This window comes from Nicotiana tabacum, chromosome 22 (assembly GCF_000715075.1).
Source record: "Nicotiana tabacum cultivar K326 chromosome 22, ASM71507v2, whole genome shotgun sequence".
Taxonomy (NCBI): Eukaryota; Viridiplantae; Streptophyta; class Magnoliopsida; order Solanales; family Solanaceae; genus Nicotiana; species Nicotiana tabacum.
The window spans coordinates 228,134,793-228,154,126 of record NC_134101.1 but is presented as its reverse complement, the minus strand read 5'-3'; the positions used below and the strand labels follow the sequence as shown (position 1 = coordinate 228,154,126).

General features: G+C 35.8%; 1 protein-coding gene across 1 annotated transcript; it reads left to right on the top strand.

The window, feature by feature from the left end:
* The first annotated feature begins 13,451 nt into the window (after positions 1-13,451).
* On the top strand, positions 13,452-16,648 carry LOC107800228 (calmodulin-7). The gene is made up of 2 exons (XM_016623379.2): positions 13,452-13,634; positions 15,969-16,648. The coding sequence occupies exons 1-2, from the start codon at positions 13,559-13,561 to the stop codon at positions 16,340-16,342; spliced, it is 450 nt and encodes a 149-aa protein (XP_016478865.1). The 5' UTR covers positions 13,452-13,558; the 3' UTR covers positions 16,343-16,648.
* Positions 16,649-19,334: the final 2,686 nt, after the last annotated feature.

The following is a 19,334-nucleotide window of genomic DNA, read 5'->3' as shown; positions in this document are numbered from 1 at the left end:
TTCTCAGGACCACCAGGACCGGCCCACCAGGCCGGTTAGGCCCGTTAAGACCGTGGGCCCGGCCCGGTCCGGTTCAGGCCCGGCCCACCAAGCAGCATTAATTATATCACCTATGGGGACAATTCCCTCTTACAAGGTTAGAAAGGAGACTCACATCGCTCTGAAGATCCATAACCGGCATTCCACGCTCTTCCGAAAACTGGAATTGACGCACAATGCTCCAAAACTAACCAATAATTATGCGAATCCATTAATATGTGTTCAATTACTCATTACAATCCAATTTATAACAATCCCTAACCCCGATCGAAAAGTTGACAAAATTTCCCTTGGGCCAACGTGCCCGAATTCCGAAATGTTTCGAAGATAAAGTTTACTCATAGCCTCACGAACTTAAATATATAATTTACTCTCAATTTCATACCCAAAATCGTGATCAAATTCCAAGAATATCAATTTTCTAGGTTTTCCCTCAAACCTCAAGTGTTCTACCAATTTACATGTTAAAATCCATACATAATCGATATATTTAACTCAAGATATGTGGGATTAGCTTACCTTATCGTTGATGATGAAAATCCCTTCTTGAAACTCTCCAAGAATCGCCCAAGCCAAGAAAATATGAGAGAAAATGGCCAAATCCCGATTTTTAAAAGAACCATTCTGCCTCCAACACTTCCGAACCTACACTCTGTTGACCGCTTTTGCGGTTCTGTAGGTGCGGCACTTCTACTGCTTCTGCGGATATCTCACCAGGCCCTCCCTTCCGCTTCTGCGACTCAACCACCGCAAGTGCGGTTCCGCTATTGCTGCTGCTCGACCGCATCTGCGATCCCTTCACTTTTGGCCCAAACCGCATCTGCAGCTCCTCTGGCCGCTTCTGCAACTCCTCTGGCCACTTCTGTGGCTCCGCACCTACGGCCCAATTCTCGCAGGTGCGGTTATACCAACAACTAGCAACTTCAGCCTTCCAAAAATTTCATTTTCAATCCGTTAACCACCTGGAATCTACCCGAGGCCCCCGGGACCCCAACCAATCATACCTACCAGTCCCAAAACACATTACGAACTTGCTCAAGGCCTCAAATCATATCAAACAACACTAAAACCACGAATCAACCTCCAATCCAAGCTTTATGAACTTTAGAATTTCAAACTTCTATATTCGATGCTGAAACCTACCAAATCATATCCGATTGGACTCAAATTTTGCACACAAGTCATATTTGATATTACGGACCTACTCCAACTTCCGGAATCGAAATCTGACCCCGATATCAAAAAGTCAACTCTCGGTCAAACTTCTCAAAAACCTTAGAATTTCTATCTTTAGCCAAAAGACTCCAAAATGACCTACAGACCTCCGAATTCACTTCATATCGCGCTCCCAACTCCAAAATCACCATACGGAGCTACTCTTAGACTCGGAATCCTAAACAGACATCGATAACACCGAAATGCACTTCAACCCAAACTTATGAAATTTCTTCGAAAATGCTAACTTCCACAATAGGCGCCAAAACGTTCCCGGGTCTTCCAAAACCCGATCCGAACATACGCCTAAGTCCGAAATCATCATACGAACCTGCTGGAACCTTCGAATCCCGATTTCGAGGTCGTTTACTCTGAAATCTAATCTTAGTCAATTCTTTCAACTTAGAGCTTCCGAAATGAGAATTCTCTTTCCAAATCAACTCCGAACTACCCAAAATGAAATTCTGACTATGCGCACAAGTCCTAATACCTGAAGTGATGCTGCTCATGGCCTCAAACCGCTGAACGACGCGCTAGAGCTCAAAATGACCGATCGGGTTGTTACAGGAATAATACTTTTGAGGCGTTGAATTCTTTGGTACATGGGGTTAGTACCTTTAGGGAAGGAGTTTAATTCAATACTTTCTCCCACAAAATTGCGCTGTACAAATAAGTTAAATATATATATATATTTTTTCTTTATATATATATATATATATATATATATATATATATATATATATATATATATATGAATCCTCCTCAAGGATTTCGAATCTTAAATGCTATTAAAAGGACATTCTGATGCACAAAATATATATCTCGCATGTTCACTCAAGATCCTGAAAAGGACCACACCTCTAAAAAGTTATGATGTAAGCAGTCTACCTTAATACAAATATTAGAGTCCAGAACCAAAATGTGGTTTTTTTTAACTTAAAATACGCAAATAAATGTTAAAAAAAAAGTTACCAAACTATATATAAAGCCACTAAAAGTAGCGCTATACAGTAACGGTAACTGCACCGTTACTGTATAGCGCCACTTTTTGTGGCGTTATATATAGTAAAACTGACACATCTTACATAGCGCCACTATTAATGGCGCTATACCCCTTATTACCTGACCCCACCAATAATTTCTGGGTTCAATAATTCAAAAGCGTATAAAGCCACTTTTTGTGGCGCTATATACAAAAAAAAAACCTCTCCGGCTAGACATTTCCTATATAAACATCGTAGAATCGCCACGACTTCATTCAAATATTTTTTTTAACTCTTGTTGGTTTCTATTGTTGTTAAATTCTCCAGTATTTTTTCATTATGTCTGAAGAACGTAGAATAAGAGTATCATTATATTGGGGGGGGGGGGTGAGGTTGTGATGGAGAATAACTCTGTGGGCTACAGTTTACCTGCTAAGTGTAATGTTAAATTGCCACTTTCAATGGAGTACGAAACATTGATATCGTTGTTATGCAAAAAATGAGTGTGAGAAAACGTTCAGTGATACTCAAAGTAACCGGAAGATATCTGTATTCCGTTACGCCGCAAGGGGTTGCTTTTTACTCAGAGTTTAACATCGACGATGATGACACTTTGAGTGATTTCCTGAGGACTCTGGACGAATGCCGGGAATTTCTTGTAATCACAATGTTGGAGATGTACGTGAAGGTCGAAGACGTTCCAAAAAACGAGGTTGTGCGTAGTAGATATAACCCCTAGTCATCGGGTGATTATTCTGGATCAGTTTTTGCCGGACATGTTCCAGATGAAAGATTTTTTCTTGATTTAAATTTATCATCGTCGGCGAATGAGCAGCGAGAAAATAATTTATACCCTGCTTTCCATAATTCACAAGAAGAGTGGTAAACTTCAATTTTCATTTGTGTTAATTATGTATATTTTTGGCGTATTGAATTAATTTTAGCGCTCATTTATTTAATAGGGGGTACTAGCCGGATATGAATTTTACAAGTGGCCCATCCGGTAGTCATCACCTATCTGAAAACATCCATCATGGAATGTCATCACATTACGACTTGTAAGTGAAATGATATAGCCATATATAAAGAATTTATTAATTTAGTAGCTTATATTTTTGTTGAAATGTGCAGTGAAAACGAGCAAGTTGAACTACCCGTACTCACTCAATTGCCCGAAAACGACGTATTACATCAGGATTTGGCAGATGCACAAAGTGAGGAAGAGAACAGCGATTACGATAACAATGCCGATGAATCGGGAGACGAGACACCATTTGCTCGTAAGGATGGTGATGAAGAGGACTAGGAGGAAGGACCCGATTTGAAGAGAGCCCCCCATAGACGAAAAGTGTACGAGTCTGAAGTGTCGTTTCATTCAAGGGAGATTCCTTATATTGATAACTTGCCAGCAGTGCCGGAAGTGGAAGCTCTCATAAGGGATTTTGATGAAATCCGGACAACAATGTGGGATGAGTCTAGACCAACGGTGCTTGCAAAGGGGATGCTTTTTCCTGATAAAGCACGCGTAAGCAGGGCTTGTAAAATGCACAATGTTAAAGAGTGTCGTGAGATGCAGGTATCAGAGTCAAGTCCGACGGTATACAAGGCTATTTGCCGCAGGTGGTTTTGGCCATGTAATTGGATGTTGCGTGCGTCGAAGAAGAAAACAGGTATGTGGAAAGTGGGTAAATACATTCCCACCCACACATGCGAAATGGACACTTTCAACGGGAATCACTTCAACTTGGATATTGACTTGATATCTCTTGTACTTATTCCGCACATCGAAGCGTCCATAAGGTATAAAATCAAAGAGTGCATTACAGCAGTCTACCAGGAATATGGCCACACAATTACTAAAAGAAAGGCATATCTTGGGCGCAAAAGAGCGTTTGAAATAGTCTATGGTAACTGGGATAAGTCATTTGCGGATCTGCCTAGGTACATGGCTGCACTGCAGCACTTTAACCCCGGAACAGTTGTTGAATGGAAGTTTGAGCGGAGTCCGGGTAAACCAGAATATATATTCAATTACGTGTTCTGGGCGTTTAAGCCAGCAATTGATGGTTTTCCATATTGCCGGCCCGTAATATCCATAGACGGAACTCATGTCTATGGAAAGTACGATATCAAGCTATTGATAGCTGTGGTAGTGGATGCTAATGGACAGATATTTCCTCTAGCCTTTGTTATTTGTGTCAATGAAAGCACAGAGACGTGGACAATGTTTTTGAACCACCTGAAAGAGCACGTTGTCAAACAGCGTTCAGGTATTTGTCTAATATCTGATCGGCACGGGGGTATATTAAGTTCTGTGGAGAACCTTCCTGCCTAGCAAGAACCTTATGCGTACCACCGTTACTGTGTGAGGCACTTTAAGGCCAATTTCAAAAAGGCACATCCCAAAAAGGATCTACATGATTTGATGTGGATGGCAGCAACAGACCACCAACAACATAAATTCCGGAGGCATATGGATTCTATCAGGCAAGAAGACGAGGCAGCATATCGTTGGTTAATGCGACATGACCCTGAAAAGTGGACGTTGCATGCAGATGGTGGCAGACACTGGGGAATTCTTACTACAAACGTGTCAGAATCCTTCAACAGGTTATTAAAGTCGGCAAGAGGATTGCCCGTCACAGCCATGGTGCGTATGTCGTTCAAGCAGATGGCGAAGAGGTTTGTGCAACGGTCTGCAACCACTATCAAAATCTCGGATCGGTTTGTACCTATCAGCTCTTAGCTGTACGACATCCAGATGAACTATCAAATAATAACACAAACCGTTAGTATGCGCAACACCTAGTTAAACAATAATTGGTAAGTTTAGTTAGATATTCACCTGTGCGTCCTTTAGAAAATCCAACACATCCCTACAGAAGAGGAGATTATGATGGCCATGATACTCTCGTGCAAGTCTACGACGCAATACCCACCTACAAGCTAGAGGGAGATCAGGAATATGTACATTAGCCGGTAGCTGTGGTAGAGGTGGCCGAAGCTGCAGAAATCGCTCCCACACCCAAACCTAACATACAAAGTTGACGTAAAGATTAACTATAACTAGGTAGAATTGTAACTAAAGGACATATTATTTGAATAAGTTGTCACCTGTAGAAGTGGCAGAAAGCCAGAAACGTCTCTTTGTGTGCCCATGGATGCCCGACACATCTGCCTGTACAAAAATGATATGACAGCACCACCCCAGCTGTAGCTGACTATATCATCGAAGTCCGCAATATGATGCAGAAAACGGAGGCTCACTAGGTTCCCCGAAGTGTTCGGGAACAAGACCCCCCAAATAGAAGGAGCAACAACAGCCTCGTATATTGCTCCACATCCACCTCCGCTGAGTCGTCGGTGATAGTATCGTGGATCTGCACCAAGTGGTCTCTAATGGGGACCAACTGCATACGACTGCTCCCAATTGCTACATCTGGGTCCTCGGACCTGAAGCCCGTGAGCCTGTGCAGCATATCCATATATGAATCCCGATTAAAATATCTCATATTCCCAGGCAGTAAAACTGGCAAGCCATCAGTGGACAGGCCATATAAAATCTCGACGTCCTGGAGTGTGATGGTGGCTTCGCCGATGGGCAGATGGAAAGTGTGCGTCTCCGGTCGCCACCGCTCAATCAACGCCGTGATCAAAGCATAGTCGAGCTGTATCCGGCCAATGCTAATGATCATATATAATCTCATCTCCTCCAGGTGATGGACCACACGGGGATGTAGAACGCGGGGAGGAGTCAAAAACTCCCACAATAAATCCACTCTCCTGCCCCGAAAAATCTGCGTAAGCAACTCTCCCCCCATATATGCTCGGATCTATGCTGGGGCTGTAGGGGTGGTAGCTCCGACGTCCGAGGGCCGGGATGTATAGGTGCATCCATGTCGTCAACTGTAAATTCATAATTTTTAATAACTATCATTAATAATTATGTGTTTTTTTATAATTTAAATTCATATTTTTTAACAACTTAATTGTAAAAATTATATATATACTTATGGGTTTCGTGCTAGATTTTCTGAGGCCTAGTGGTACCAAACTATCATTAATAATTTTATGTTTTTTTTAATAATTTTTATTCATATTTTTTAATAACTTAATTGTAAAAATTATATATATATATATATATATATATATATATATATATATATATATATATATATATATATATATATATATATATATATATATATATATATATATATATTTTATAATTATGGGTTTCGTGCTAGATTTTCTGAAGCCCAGTGGTACCAAACTATCATTAATAATTTTATATTTTTTTAATAATTTTTATTCATATTTATTTAATAACTTAATTGTAAAAATTATATATATATATATATATATATATATATATATATATATATATATATATAATTTTTATAATTATGGGTTTCGTGCTAGATTTTCTGAGGCCCAGTGGTACCAAACTATCATTAATAATTTTATGTTTTTTTTATAATTTTTATTCATATTTTTTAATAAATTAATTGTAAAAATTATATATATATATATATATATATATATATATATATATATATATATATATATATATATAAAAATTTTATAATTATGGGTTTCGTGCTAGAATATAAGATAATTAAACAAAATGAATTCTAAGCTAAAATACTACACAATACTACGCTACAAGGCTCTAAATTTTACTACGCTAAAAGGGTCTACGTTTTACTACGCTAAAAAGGTCTACATTTTACTACGCTAAAAAATAATCTAAACTAAACGGCATAAAAACACATAAATATACATGAGGATATTAACAAACATATTTTTTAGACTAATTTACATATTTTTATACAACACTAAAACTAAATCCGGATAAAATTTAACATGCTAGTTTCGGAAAAAATAAACACAAACCGAAATAGAACACATACAAATCAAGTAATATGCATTGTTATAAAAGTTTCAACTTAAAATAAGAAATACCTCGATTTAGAATTTTCAGAATGTAAATAGATCGAAATTTTGACTCCGGAAAAGTGAATCCACAATAACACGAAGCTCTACTCGACAGTGGGACCACCAATCTTCAACTTTTATGTGTCGGGGGACCCAAATTTTTTTTTTTTAAAATGGGGCAGAATCGGGGGGGACCAAAAGGGAGTAAAATAATGGAGATGAAACGAAGAAGAAGAAGACGGAAGGATTTTTAATAAGGGGTATAGCGCCATTAATAGTGGCGCTATGTAAGATGGGATTTTGGGGTATAGCGCCATTAATAGTGGCGCTATGTAAGATGTGTCAGTTTTACTATATATAACGCCACAAAAAGTGGCGCTATACAGTAACGGTGCAGTTACCGTTACTGTATAGCGCCACTTTTTGTGGCGTTATATATAGTTTGGTAACTTTTTTTTTAACACTTATTTGCGTATTTTGAGTAAAAAAAACCACATTTTGATTCCGGACTCCAAATATTAGTGTACTATAACTTTTATATTCTTTTGATTACTTTTTCGTAGATTTCTGACTCTACGTCAAAATTATCGTTATTATATTGCATCTAAATAAATGTACTCTCCATGCGACCTTTAAAGGCCTCCACTATGAGCAGGGCAGATCGGAACTCAGTATTTTTGGCTCATCTTTGTGTATTGTTTAAGTAATATATAAGCACGAATAATAGATTGTTAGAATACCTAGCTCGAACCCATTAGAGTTTAAATTCGGATGAATTCACCAATGATGAGATGTGCATTTTATATAAAATTAAGCAAGGCATGAGATGTGCATTTTATTCATTAACTAGTTAACAATCCAAAATAAAAGTTTGCAAAAACGTGATCAAATAAAAAATACTATAATGCTCAAAATAATAATAATTTGTCATACAAAATGAAACAGGGGAATTCTTTCTTAATACTTTATTTTATATTTCTTATTATGCATTGCTTAATTTCATATAGTCTCTCTTTACATAAAAATTCTCTCTCTTATCAAACAAATCTCATATTATATGTATATTTTTTATATATAGATATATTTCATAATCCACAATGTACGAGTATTTCAAGCTTCCAAGTACATGGTCAATTAAAAAAAAGCCATTGCTAGTTAATTGAATAAAAGAAGAGCCATTGCGAATACAATTGAATAAAAGAATACCTATCATAATCCACAATATACGTGTGTTAGTACATGGTCAATTAAACAAAAGGCATGGCTAGTTAATTGAATAAAAGAAGAGGCCATTTTAACACTATATATATATATATATATATATATATATATATATATATATATATATATATATATATATATATATTGCTCAAGGAATTACATTCTCACATAATTTTTAGGGACTCTTAATTATTATCTCTTCTCCCTTTTCTTCATAAATATTACTCCATATTAAAGTACGTAAAATTATAGTAATGAGTATCTCATCTCGTTTTGTTAGAGTTGTTGTTTTTGTCTCAATTATGGTTCTTATTGTTAGTGATATAGAGCAAACATCTGGTATGGTTGGCAGGCGATTGCTTGGTGCAGGTTCCGGCGGTGGAAGTGGTGGTAGGGAATTGATTTCTGTCAGTGTAGGTTTCGTCGGTAGTGCTACACCGCCTACAAATGAAGGTTTCGATGTTAGTGCAGATGATGGTTTCGGTGCTCCTACAACTGGAAACTAATTATTTACCTTATTCTTGCCGATAATGGCAATGTCATAATTTGAAAAAAATAAATAAATAACTATAATGACAAGCGGTGCTATTTTGTATACGTATTCCTAATATATATTTTTATTTATGAATATCCTTTGAAAAATTTCGATCAAATAGTGCCCCATGATCGCATGGTATAACGTGCATACGCCCCAGCTTGCGGAAGAAAGTCATGCAAACAAAGATTTATAATAGTATAACTTATTTATATTATCCTAGTTGCTTCTGCCATAATAACCGAAGTTTTTATTATTTATTTTTATTTTGGGAGATAGATAGATGGTATATGAGTTTGTGTTTGGTGTGTTTTTTTTGGATAACAGTATAAGAATGAATACGAGATCAATCGAACTGAGATTATTTGTACCAGGATCGTTTGTATTGAAAATCGCTAAAAAGAGTCAATACGAGAAAAAATTTCGTGAAGTCTCACATATAGAAATAGAGAGAAAAAATTCTTATATCTCGGGTTAGTTAGAATTTGGCATTAACTACAGAGCAGTTACAAATAGGGGTGGACATCGGTCGGTTCGGCTCGGTTTTGAACATTATCGGTTTGCCTATCGGTTATCGGTTTACAAATATCATAACCCGATAACCAAACCGATAAGATATTGATTATCGGTTATCGGTTAATCGGTTATATATCGTTATTGGTTCGGTTATCGGTATACCCGATAACATAAAACAACTAAAAAAAATTGCAATATATAAAACAAAGAAATCAAACTGCCAGAACGTGTAAACTGTCAACTTTTGTTGTTTCTTAACAAAAGCACGCTCCCACTTCTGTGCAGTATCTACTGATGTCTGGCGGAGAACTGGTGGTGAGTCTTGCGTCTTGACTCTTGGGGGCTGCGACAGAAACAAGAATGAGAACTGAGAGACAAACGACTGAAGAGTGAAGAGGGAATTAGGAAAATAAATAACCCTAGTATATACTTAAGGGTAAACTAGTAAATTATATCATTCTTATTGGGCTATCGGTTTTTACCCAATAACAAAAATGTAAACCGAGCCCGAACCGATAACCCAATAAAAAAAATTTAACCCGTTACCGAACCGTTAACCCAATAACCCAATACCGATAACCCAATAAAGAATTAACGGTTCGAATTATCGGTTTTACCCGATATATGCCCACCCCTAGTTACAAATTCTTTTGGCATAACACATGGAATAAGTTAGTTATGGCAATAATGGATATTGGATAGACGATATATTAGATTTAGGGGACAACTATGGTGAATTCTTATTATATAAACCCTACTCTACTGATGTTGATATACTTTATTGAGAAGGACAATATCTTCAAGAAGAAGCATTTTCAATAAGAATCTCTCTTCGTTTTCTTTCGGGGGCGGAGGCATTTGGTGTGAAACGGTATTACCCGACACCGCTTCGTCGGAAAAATTTATTAAATATATATTTATGAATAATATAAAATCCAAATATTAATACATATTCGAGGAATAACACCATTTAACATAAAAGTGGCTTTGGCTAGCTGGTTCAAAGGTTCAGATTTATTAAAAAGGACATGGTATTGAGTTCTATAGGATACTTTTATTTTTATAATTTTATCTTTCTTCTAGGAAAATATTATAGCTAAAAAGAATTGAACCTTCGACCCCGTATCCGAAATGGCAAAATTAAATCACTTGAGCAGGCACATAATTATTAACATGTAATTTAAAATTATTCTAGAATTGGGTTATTCGAACAACCTTTAAACCTTAAATTTGAAAAAACTGGAGCATTTATAGCAGTGTACTTGAATTGTATTTCTTTATATATGATGTCATTATGGTGATTTAATCATTTGTTAACTTATTTAACTATCGGCACCACTTATGAAAACTTTTGCTTATGCCCCTATGCAGTTGATTTCATTACTTTTTCTTGCTGCTATAACCGAAATCCATTATTTACGCTCGTGAAAGTAAATTAAATCGATTGCTTGTAGTATTACATTAGAAATTTAATTGATTTGGCCTAGGATAGAAACTAAGAGTCCAAGAATCAAGTTTTCTATCTATTTCTGCAGTAAAGAGACAGAAAGTAAATGACACACGATGTTTACGAGAAAAACTCATTATTAAAGGAATTAAAAACCACGACCTATGATTTCCAACTTTACTAAACCAAATAATAAAACTAGCCTAATTACAAAGCTAGCCGCAATAATCTTAATTGCAAATGTAGCTGCCAATTACATCTTCTAGCTTGATCCTTGATCTTTTGAAGCTTTCCCTTGACTTGGTATAATGTAAGAGGATATGTAAATACCGAATTATTATTATTATTATTATTATTATTATTATTATTATTATTATTATTATTATTATTATTATTATTATTATTATTATTATTATGCTAAACAGATGCATTTATGGAAAGAAAACTAAGAAGCGTTATTACAAATAGGAACTGAACGTAAAAGTACAGCTCTTCTCGACCCGAATTATATCATTAAGGGTCGTTTGGTTCAAGAAATTCTGTGGTTATCTCGATATAAATTTGAGATTAAATTTATCAAGTGTTTGGTTGGAGGTATTATCTAAATCATTATTAAGTTGGAAAAAATCAACCACTCAAAGCTGAACTCAAAATATTCCAAACACGCATAAATGTGAAGATTGAAGACCTTCTTTTCTGACCGGGCGTATGGGGACTGGGGACCGTAGAAAAAGTGCCTCAACGCACCGCAGTCACTACTTTGAGTCTTTTTATGCAATTATGAACTCCATGGGATGACAAGAACTAACCAAAGAAATCAAGATTAACCTCACTTTTTGTCCCTTTCCTTTCTAAGGTTTGCTAGATATAAAGAACGCGAAGAGCGCAATAAAATAACTGATTCTAGTCAATCGTTTAGTTCGCCAAAAGCTTAAAGAATGTAAAGCTACTACATCAACTTAATGACTGCCACGTGTCAAGAAGAATTCAGAGGTGTGCTGAGTGCGGTTGTTTTCGGCTCTGCTTGCTGTCGATATTGGCAACGTTTTTAGGGAGCTCTTTGGAAGCGAAATGACTGACGCGTTAGGAATGGTCTTTAAGAGCCTGCTTTCGAGTCACCCAGTGAATTTACCCCTCCAGGGGAAGATGCGGTCAAGATCAATTAGTGGAAGAACCCTCGCATTCCATTCATGACCTAACGATTATCCCTATTTCGGGGAGGGAATCGTTTGTTGGATCGAACCCAAGGATAGATTTGATCGGTTGGGTGTTGAAGAGTTGATGCTGCGTTCGCCAAAAATCAAAGTTTATATGGTCCTTGAAAAACTCACTTGATATAATTTATTTCATATAGAAATTAGGATCGATTACCAGATTATTATCCTAGTTATAATTTTAGGATTATAATCCTTAAATATCTTGATTTTGAACCAAATGACCCCTAAATGTATAGAGCATAATTATACTTATAAGTGAGCGTCCTGGCGTAAGATAGCAATTTGTGGGGTATTATCACTTTTAGTTCGCGCCAGAAATTATTTATATTTGGTAGCCAAAAAGTGTATAAAATTTGTATATAACATGCAGAATGTATATATATGCAAAAAATATATAATTTTTCGGCTATTATTTTTACAGCGGCTATACAACGTCATTTTCCATAACATTATACTAAATCCTAACCCAATTAGAGTGACACTTATGGATTTTCAAGAAAATATGCTATGCAGGGTTATGAAGAATCAAATGAAGATAATATAATAAAAATAGTTACTCAAGTACCAATATTTATGTCGAGCATGAATTTCACTTAGAAAAAAGTTTAAAGATTTATGTAAAGATCATTATTACTTTAAATACTAAAACTCCATATTATGTACGGTTAAAGAATCAATTGGAGATGATTAAAAAGTTACAAAATAAAATGAATAACTCAAGCACAACTTAAACATGAACTTATAAAATCAATAGTGGAAGATTAAAACATAAAAATAAAATGAAAAACTCAAGCACAAATATTTTTGTTTGATCATGAATATAGAAAATTTTTCCATAATCACCATTTCACTTAAATATTATTTTAAATATTTAATTTGCTATTACACACTCTTTACGTGAGTCGAACCTCCAACTTATTAATTAGTAATCAAGGTCGTCTAATGCTAGAGTACCCAATAAAGAGCAACCCGGTGCACTAAGCTCCCACTATGCGCGGGGTCCAGGGAAAGGTCGGACCACAAGAGTTTATCGTACGCAGCCTTACTAGATTATCCAATATTTACATCAAATTAAACAATGCGTAACATGTGTGTGTATATATATATATATATATATATATATTAATTTATCATTTAATCATGATTAATTAATATTTATATTATATATTTTTATCACTAAAATAAATTATTTATTTTTGTGTAAATATCCGGTATGAATTAGTATTTCCTCGATCCACCTATAGGCTCTTTGTGACAAATTTTCGACCATATTAGAATTTTTTTCTAAAATATTTTTCACCCCAAAAATACTGGCACAATTACAACCATTAAGAAAATAACCACTCTTCAGCCTTTCATTTTTCTTCTTTTACACTTCTCCAATTTCCAATTTCCCAATCTGCAACTTTCTCTTTCCCTTTCAGAAAAAAAAATCTCAGAGAGAAAAATGGCGGATCAGCTCACCGACGATCAGATCTCTGAGTTCAAAGAAGCCTTTAGTCTCTTTGACAAGGACGGAGATGGTAATATTTTATGCATATTTTAAAATTATTTTTCATTTTATTATCATTTTTTCTCAGATCCAGTGCTTGGTTCTATGTATTTTACAAATTTATGTATTTATATATTACGGGTCTTTCTTGTTTTGATTGATTTGTGATTTGTGTTTGAGTTCCTATATGCCTAAGCTGACATAGACAGGTATTAGGTGAAATAGTTGAGGTGCGCCGAAGCTAAACAGAACACCACCGTTATTTAAAAAATTGTGATCTATGGTTGATTTGATGTAACTTTCGAAAAGAGTGAAGGGTTCAAAGCACGAGAGTCAAAACATCTAATTTTCGCTATTAATTCAATATGGGTTTACATTTTGGTCACAAATTGTTATAACTACATAGGAAATATTTGAATCTTGAGTGAAGAAAGGCTAGTTTGACTTTTTGAATAGTAATACTATCGTATAAAGTTGGTGACAGAGGGAATATTTGATTTGATTTCATTATGTAGAAAATTTACACTTTTGATCACATTGGATCCTCTTTGTTGTTATTTCGATTTATTTCATATTGGTTTGATTTTGCACTCGGGGTTTGATTCAGTTCTTAAAATAAATGGATATGATGACCTATCTATGCGAAGTAGTGGGTTTTAATGTTGTTAAATAGCTCAATTTGACAAGTGAGGCTTGCTCAGTTGGTAAAAGCACCTCCACCTACGACCGTTAGGTCTTGGGTTCGAGTCACCATGGAGGGGAAGTGTGGAAACACTATAGATCCTCCTAATTTGGGAGGGGTTTAAAAAAAAAAATTATGATTTGCATAGAAATTATTGGCAAGTCCTCATGGGATCTCGAAGACTGTTTAGCATTGACGAATTGAATTCTTGTTTGGGATCTTTACACAAATAGCCGGCTGAATTTACTGATTACTTCTACTATTTATATACATCGATTATACACTAATCATACATGGTTATACTCATATTATACATGGATTACGCATATATTATATTAGCCGATTTTTTAGTTTAAACGGTTGCGTGGGCAACTATTTAGGTTGATTCTTCTTATTTTGGGTTTCAATCACAATGGGAGCTGGTTGAAGTTGGTTTTGATTGAAATCAGTTGACAAGCCCGAAAAGGTTGTACCTTTTAGGTGTTTTCTATTATTTGTTGATTTCTTGTTGATTCGTGTTTTGTTTCTTGTGATTTGTTAATCAGTTTCACTCTATATCATAAACTTGTTTATACTGGTAGACTGGTATCTTACCATACATTGCTATAACGCCAAAAAGTGTATGCAAGTCTTTTATGGAACCATGTACATAATTTCTTCACACTTGGTTTTATAGAAATGTGTTTACTTGAATTCTCTTCTGACGTTTTGGTACAAGTTACTTTTTCAGAGACCGATTCAAAGCTGATGTCCTTTCTTCTATATTTGAACTATGGAGCAATTTAGTTCATTATTCTGGTGAATGTAGAAAGCTTATCAGTAGATGGTCACTGTAAAACGTCCTTTCCTACTTACTATGTATACAGGTGTCGGTGTGCGTGTACATACATATGCTTGTTTATCGTGATATCACTTTAATTCCTATTTAGTCAGATTATGTATGTCATTTAAACAAAGTAGTTTTCTTCTGTTGTCTTATCTTTTATGGATTCTGGGGATGAGCTGGTGGATACAAATGAGCTTCCTTCTCAGATTAAGATGACTGTGCTGCTATTTTGGCAAGAACAACGTATTGTGATTTTTTTGGCAAGTTCAGTAACAACTACGCCTCAGTTCCTAACAAGTTGGGGTCGGCTATATAAATCTTCACTGACCTCGTTTTTTAGTTTAAGCTCAACTCATGTCATTATCATATGCCAAAATAAAAATAAAAGTGAATAAATAAGTTAAATAATTCTATTATATAGAAGAGCGAAGATATCGACTTGTTTGCTTTATGTCAAGATTGGAAAAAGGAGAAATGCTTTATGCAGTGATTTGCACCTGAAGATAGAAAAACCTTTTTTAGTTGTCATGAATCTGCCGACCAAACAAATCTTGATGTCTGTATTCTCTTTAGAAAGGATAGTGCTGTTTTTTATTCTATACAGATTGAAGTGATTAACCTACTTATGTGTTCACATGCTTCCTTTTGAACATCACTCATCGGTTTCATATCTGATACAAATGTGTGTTTCTGTTGGATTCAGATGATTTATACTCGTTTTGTGAGAACAAACCGGTCTAAGTCTCATGTTAAACTTTTTTCTCTAACCTAGGGAAATAAGGAAAAAACAGTAAGTCTTATAAGCAATTTGAATTATGGCTATAACTGTTCAATAATTATCTCCATATCTGCTGCAGGTTGCATCACAACTAAGGAGCTTGGAACTGTAATGCGGTCATTGGGGCAGAACCCAACCGAGGCTGAGCTTCAAGACATGATCAATGAAGTTGATGCTGACGGGAATGGGACCATTGATTTCCCAGAGTTCCTTAACCTGATGGCTCGCAAGATGAAGGACACTGATTCCGAAGAGGAGCTCAAGGAAGCTTTCAGAGTGTTCGACAAGGATCAGAACGGATTCATCTCAGCAGCTGAGCTTCGTCATGTCATGACAAACCTAGGCGAGAAGCTTACAGATGAAGAGGTCGATGAGATGATCCGTGAAGCTGATGTGGACGGCGATGGGCAGATCAACTACGAGGAGTTCGTCAAGGTCATGATGGCCAAGTGAGAACTGATGAATCCAACTTTTAATCTTTATTAGAAGTAAAAATACGAAGAGAAGGAAACAGGGCAGATAAGTTTGCTGAGATTCTGTTCAAATTAGGACATATTTACCTGTCTCAGCGCTTGCCTATTTTCCTATTCGTATGGTTCTTAGTGTTGTTCTTCAGTATATGCCTGTTTGCCCTCTTCCTTGTCTTAGTAGTTTGGATTGTTAGTAACTCCTAGTAATTTCTTCCTGAATTCGGTATTGTGAACCTATGACGTGTTGAACTTTTTTGTTTTGTATTCCAAGTGACTAATTTCGTTGATATTCCAAATTCTTCCTTATGCTTTTATATGTGTTTTTTTTGTGTTTTCTTGATTTGCATTAACTTGTAGCAGATACACAACTTGGTTTCTGTTTTACATTGGTATGCTTGACTTCGAGCTCGAGGCATTCCAAACCTCAGGCTCATTTAAGGTTTTGAAGGAGTAGGACATATATGGTATAAATTGTAGGACTGTTCTCTCAACATCCTTAGCAAGAGTATTTGGAGTTACCTTAATTTTTGCTTTTGGTTTTACCTTGGACCATAGTTAAATGGAGCTGTGCAGTTATGTGGATGATCGAAGCAGATAGTAGGTACATTTCTTGGTGGGTGGAGTTAACCGGTACTTGTGCTGGTGGGAGGTAGCATGTACTTGGTGTAACAGTTGAGGTGCACGCAAGTTGCCCCGGACACCACTCAAGGAATAGGAATAACCATTCAGTCAGATGATCCCGGGTTTTGGTCATGATCGAAGCTGATGTCTTAATTTTGCGAAATCCGATACAGATACTACTTTAAACTTTAAAGGGATGAGAAAGAAAGGTAGACTCCAGAAGGCACCCGACGGTGTAGCCTAACGGTTAATAAAGTGGGTGACAACTATGGGATATTAGGGTTCAAATACGCCTACAATTTTTTTGACAACAATAGTAGTTGGGTCATCTTGCGTGCACCTCGATCATCACATTTGCTACTTGCTAACTTCCACAAGCATAGGTATTGGGTAACTCTACACATCAGCATGGATCTCCTTCTATCTCGGGAAAAAAATTAATATTATGTACTTAATTTTTTTTTAAATTTCTTTATTATATTTATGCTTTTCCATTGGAACCGAATGGAAATTTAGCTTTTGCCCTTTTTCTGTTTTTGTGGGTTAAATGACGGACAGAAAAGGACTTTGGGCTGAAGAGGTGACTCCACGAGCCAGCAAAACAGAGAGAAATAGCAGCCGAGGACGTGGTTGGAAAAAATGGCTATGCTTTTCTCGTTAATATCTTTACCCCCCCCCCCCCCACCCCCCACCCCCCAAAAAAAAAAACCACAAAAAGAAAGAGGAATTAAAGAAAAAGGAGAGAGAAAGAAAGTATATTGAAAAAAGGTAATTAATTGATATTTCAATACTTTCTCTCTTTGGCCAATAGGTCCATTAAGTCTAATAATGAAATTATTATAATCACATGAAAATTACTTTTATTGAGAATTTACTTTCTCTGTCTTGATCTCAGTTTACTTTGGTTGATATCTGATTACTTTAGCTCAATGTAAAGAATTAACATAATAACTGCCCACCGACTGTATAATTTATGCATATCCATGAATAATATGTATATAAACGTGTATAATTATAGTATACACGTATAAAGTCTAGAATGATTTTCAGATAAAGTCTAAATGAATCAGATATATTTAGAGTTTCTGGAGTTTATTATATGTCCGCATTCAGTGGATTCCTAAACAGACCGAAGTTACTGGTACGTTCCATGCTAGCTCCATCCTGACTGTCGTCTGTGTCCAAACTCATAGCCGTTGGTGGTGGCGCGCTTGGAGTGAGACAAGAACTCATACAATGGATAATATCAACGGCGCAATCCTGAAAGCATTTGTCTGGCGCTGAGATGCATTTAACAACACAACCGACTGCTTTTCTGCCACAAGTGACCGCACATGGCGTCAGAATTGATTGGCCTTGAGCATGCTGGAATAGTATGGTGGATGCAGAAATGAGCATAAGTAAAGCTAGAGAATGAATGGGTAAAGTTTTTGCAAGAATAGCCATATTGGAATATGAACTTGAGAGTTGCATTATTGTTTTTTGAGTTTATATAACGGGGAATGTAGAACAAAGTTTTTGGTTTCTGTTATGGACAACTTTGTTCATACAAAATATGTGAACTAATCTTGTTAGAGTAAAGAAGAGACTTATTTTATTTACAAACGGCAACCATTTGAATATAATTCGTGAGGGTTACTCACTGTCTACAAAAGTTTTAATCCACGGGCGCATAGGAACTCAGTAAATGTCCGGAATATGTATATATAGTGAAAATAGCAAGAGCTAGCCATTTTTTAGACTGGTAATCAAAAAATAGCCCGAGATTGCAAAGTCATTGAAAAATAGTCACTGATTTGCTGAAACACGAAAGTTCCAGCATAATATGTGGGATCATGAAGCTCCTACATATAAACTTCCAAGTTCCAATATGCGGGATTATGTTGGAATTCCATCACCCGAAAAGTTCTAGCATAATATGCGAGATTATGAAGCTCCTACGTATAAACTACCAGCATATTATATTGAAACTCCAGCACATTATAAAATCTCAGAATATTATGCTGGAATCTCATATTCCAGATTTTTAGGCTGTTTTTGTTCAAAATTTATTTTTACATGAAAAAGTGGTTAAATTTCGTTTACTTTTGAAATTGTGGCTATTTTTCAATTACCAATTATAAATCTGACTATTTTTAATTTTTCTCATATATATATTATATAAGAATTTATAAACTCCAATCTTGGATCGTCCTTTTATTACTCATCACTATTACGAAAAAAGAGGGTTGTATTATTAGTAATATTATTTTTGGAAATTATCTTTTATTGATTAAGGGATTAATTTTTCATCACCGCCTACAATTTTTTGACAACGGTGATGGTGAGTGTTTAACCAGAAAATAAGAATCTCG

Coding starts and splice junctions, on each gene's coding strand:
- LOC107800228 (XM_016623379.2), top strand. CDS start 13,559: ATGGCGGATCAGCTCACCGACGATCAGATCTCTGAGTTCAAAGAAGCC. Junction 13,635..15,968: donor CTTTGACAAGGACGGAGATG/GTAATATTTTAT, acceptor TATCTGCTGCAG/GTTGCATCACAACTAAGGAG.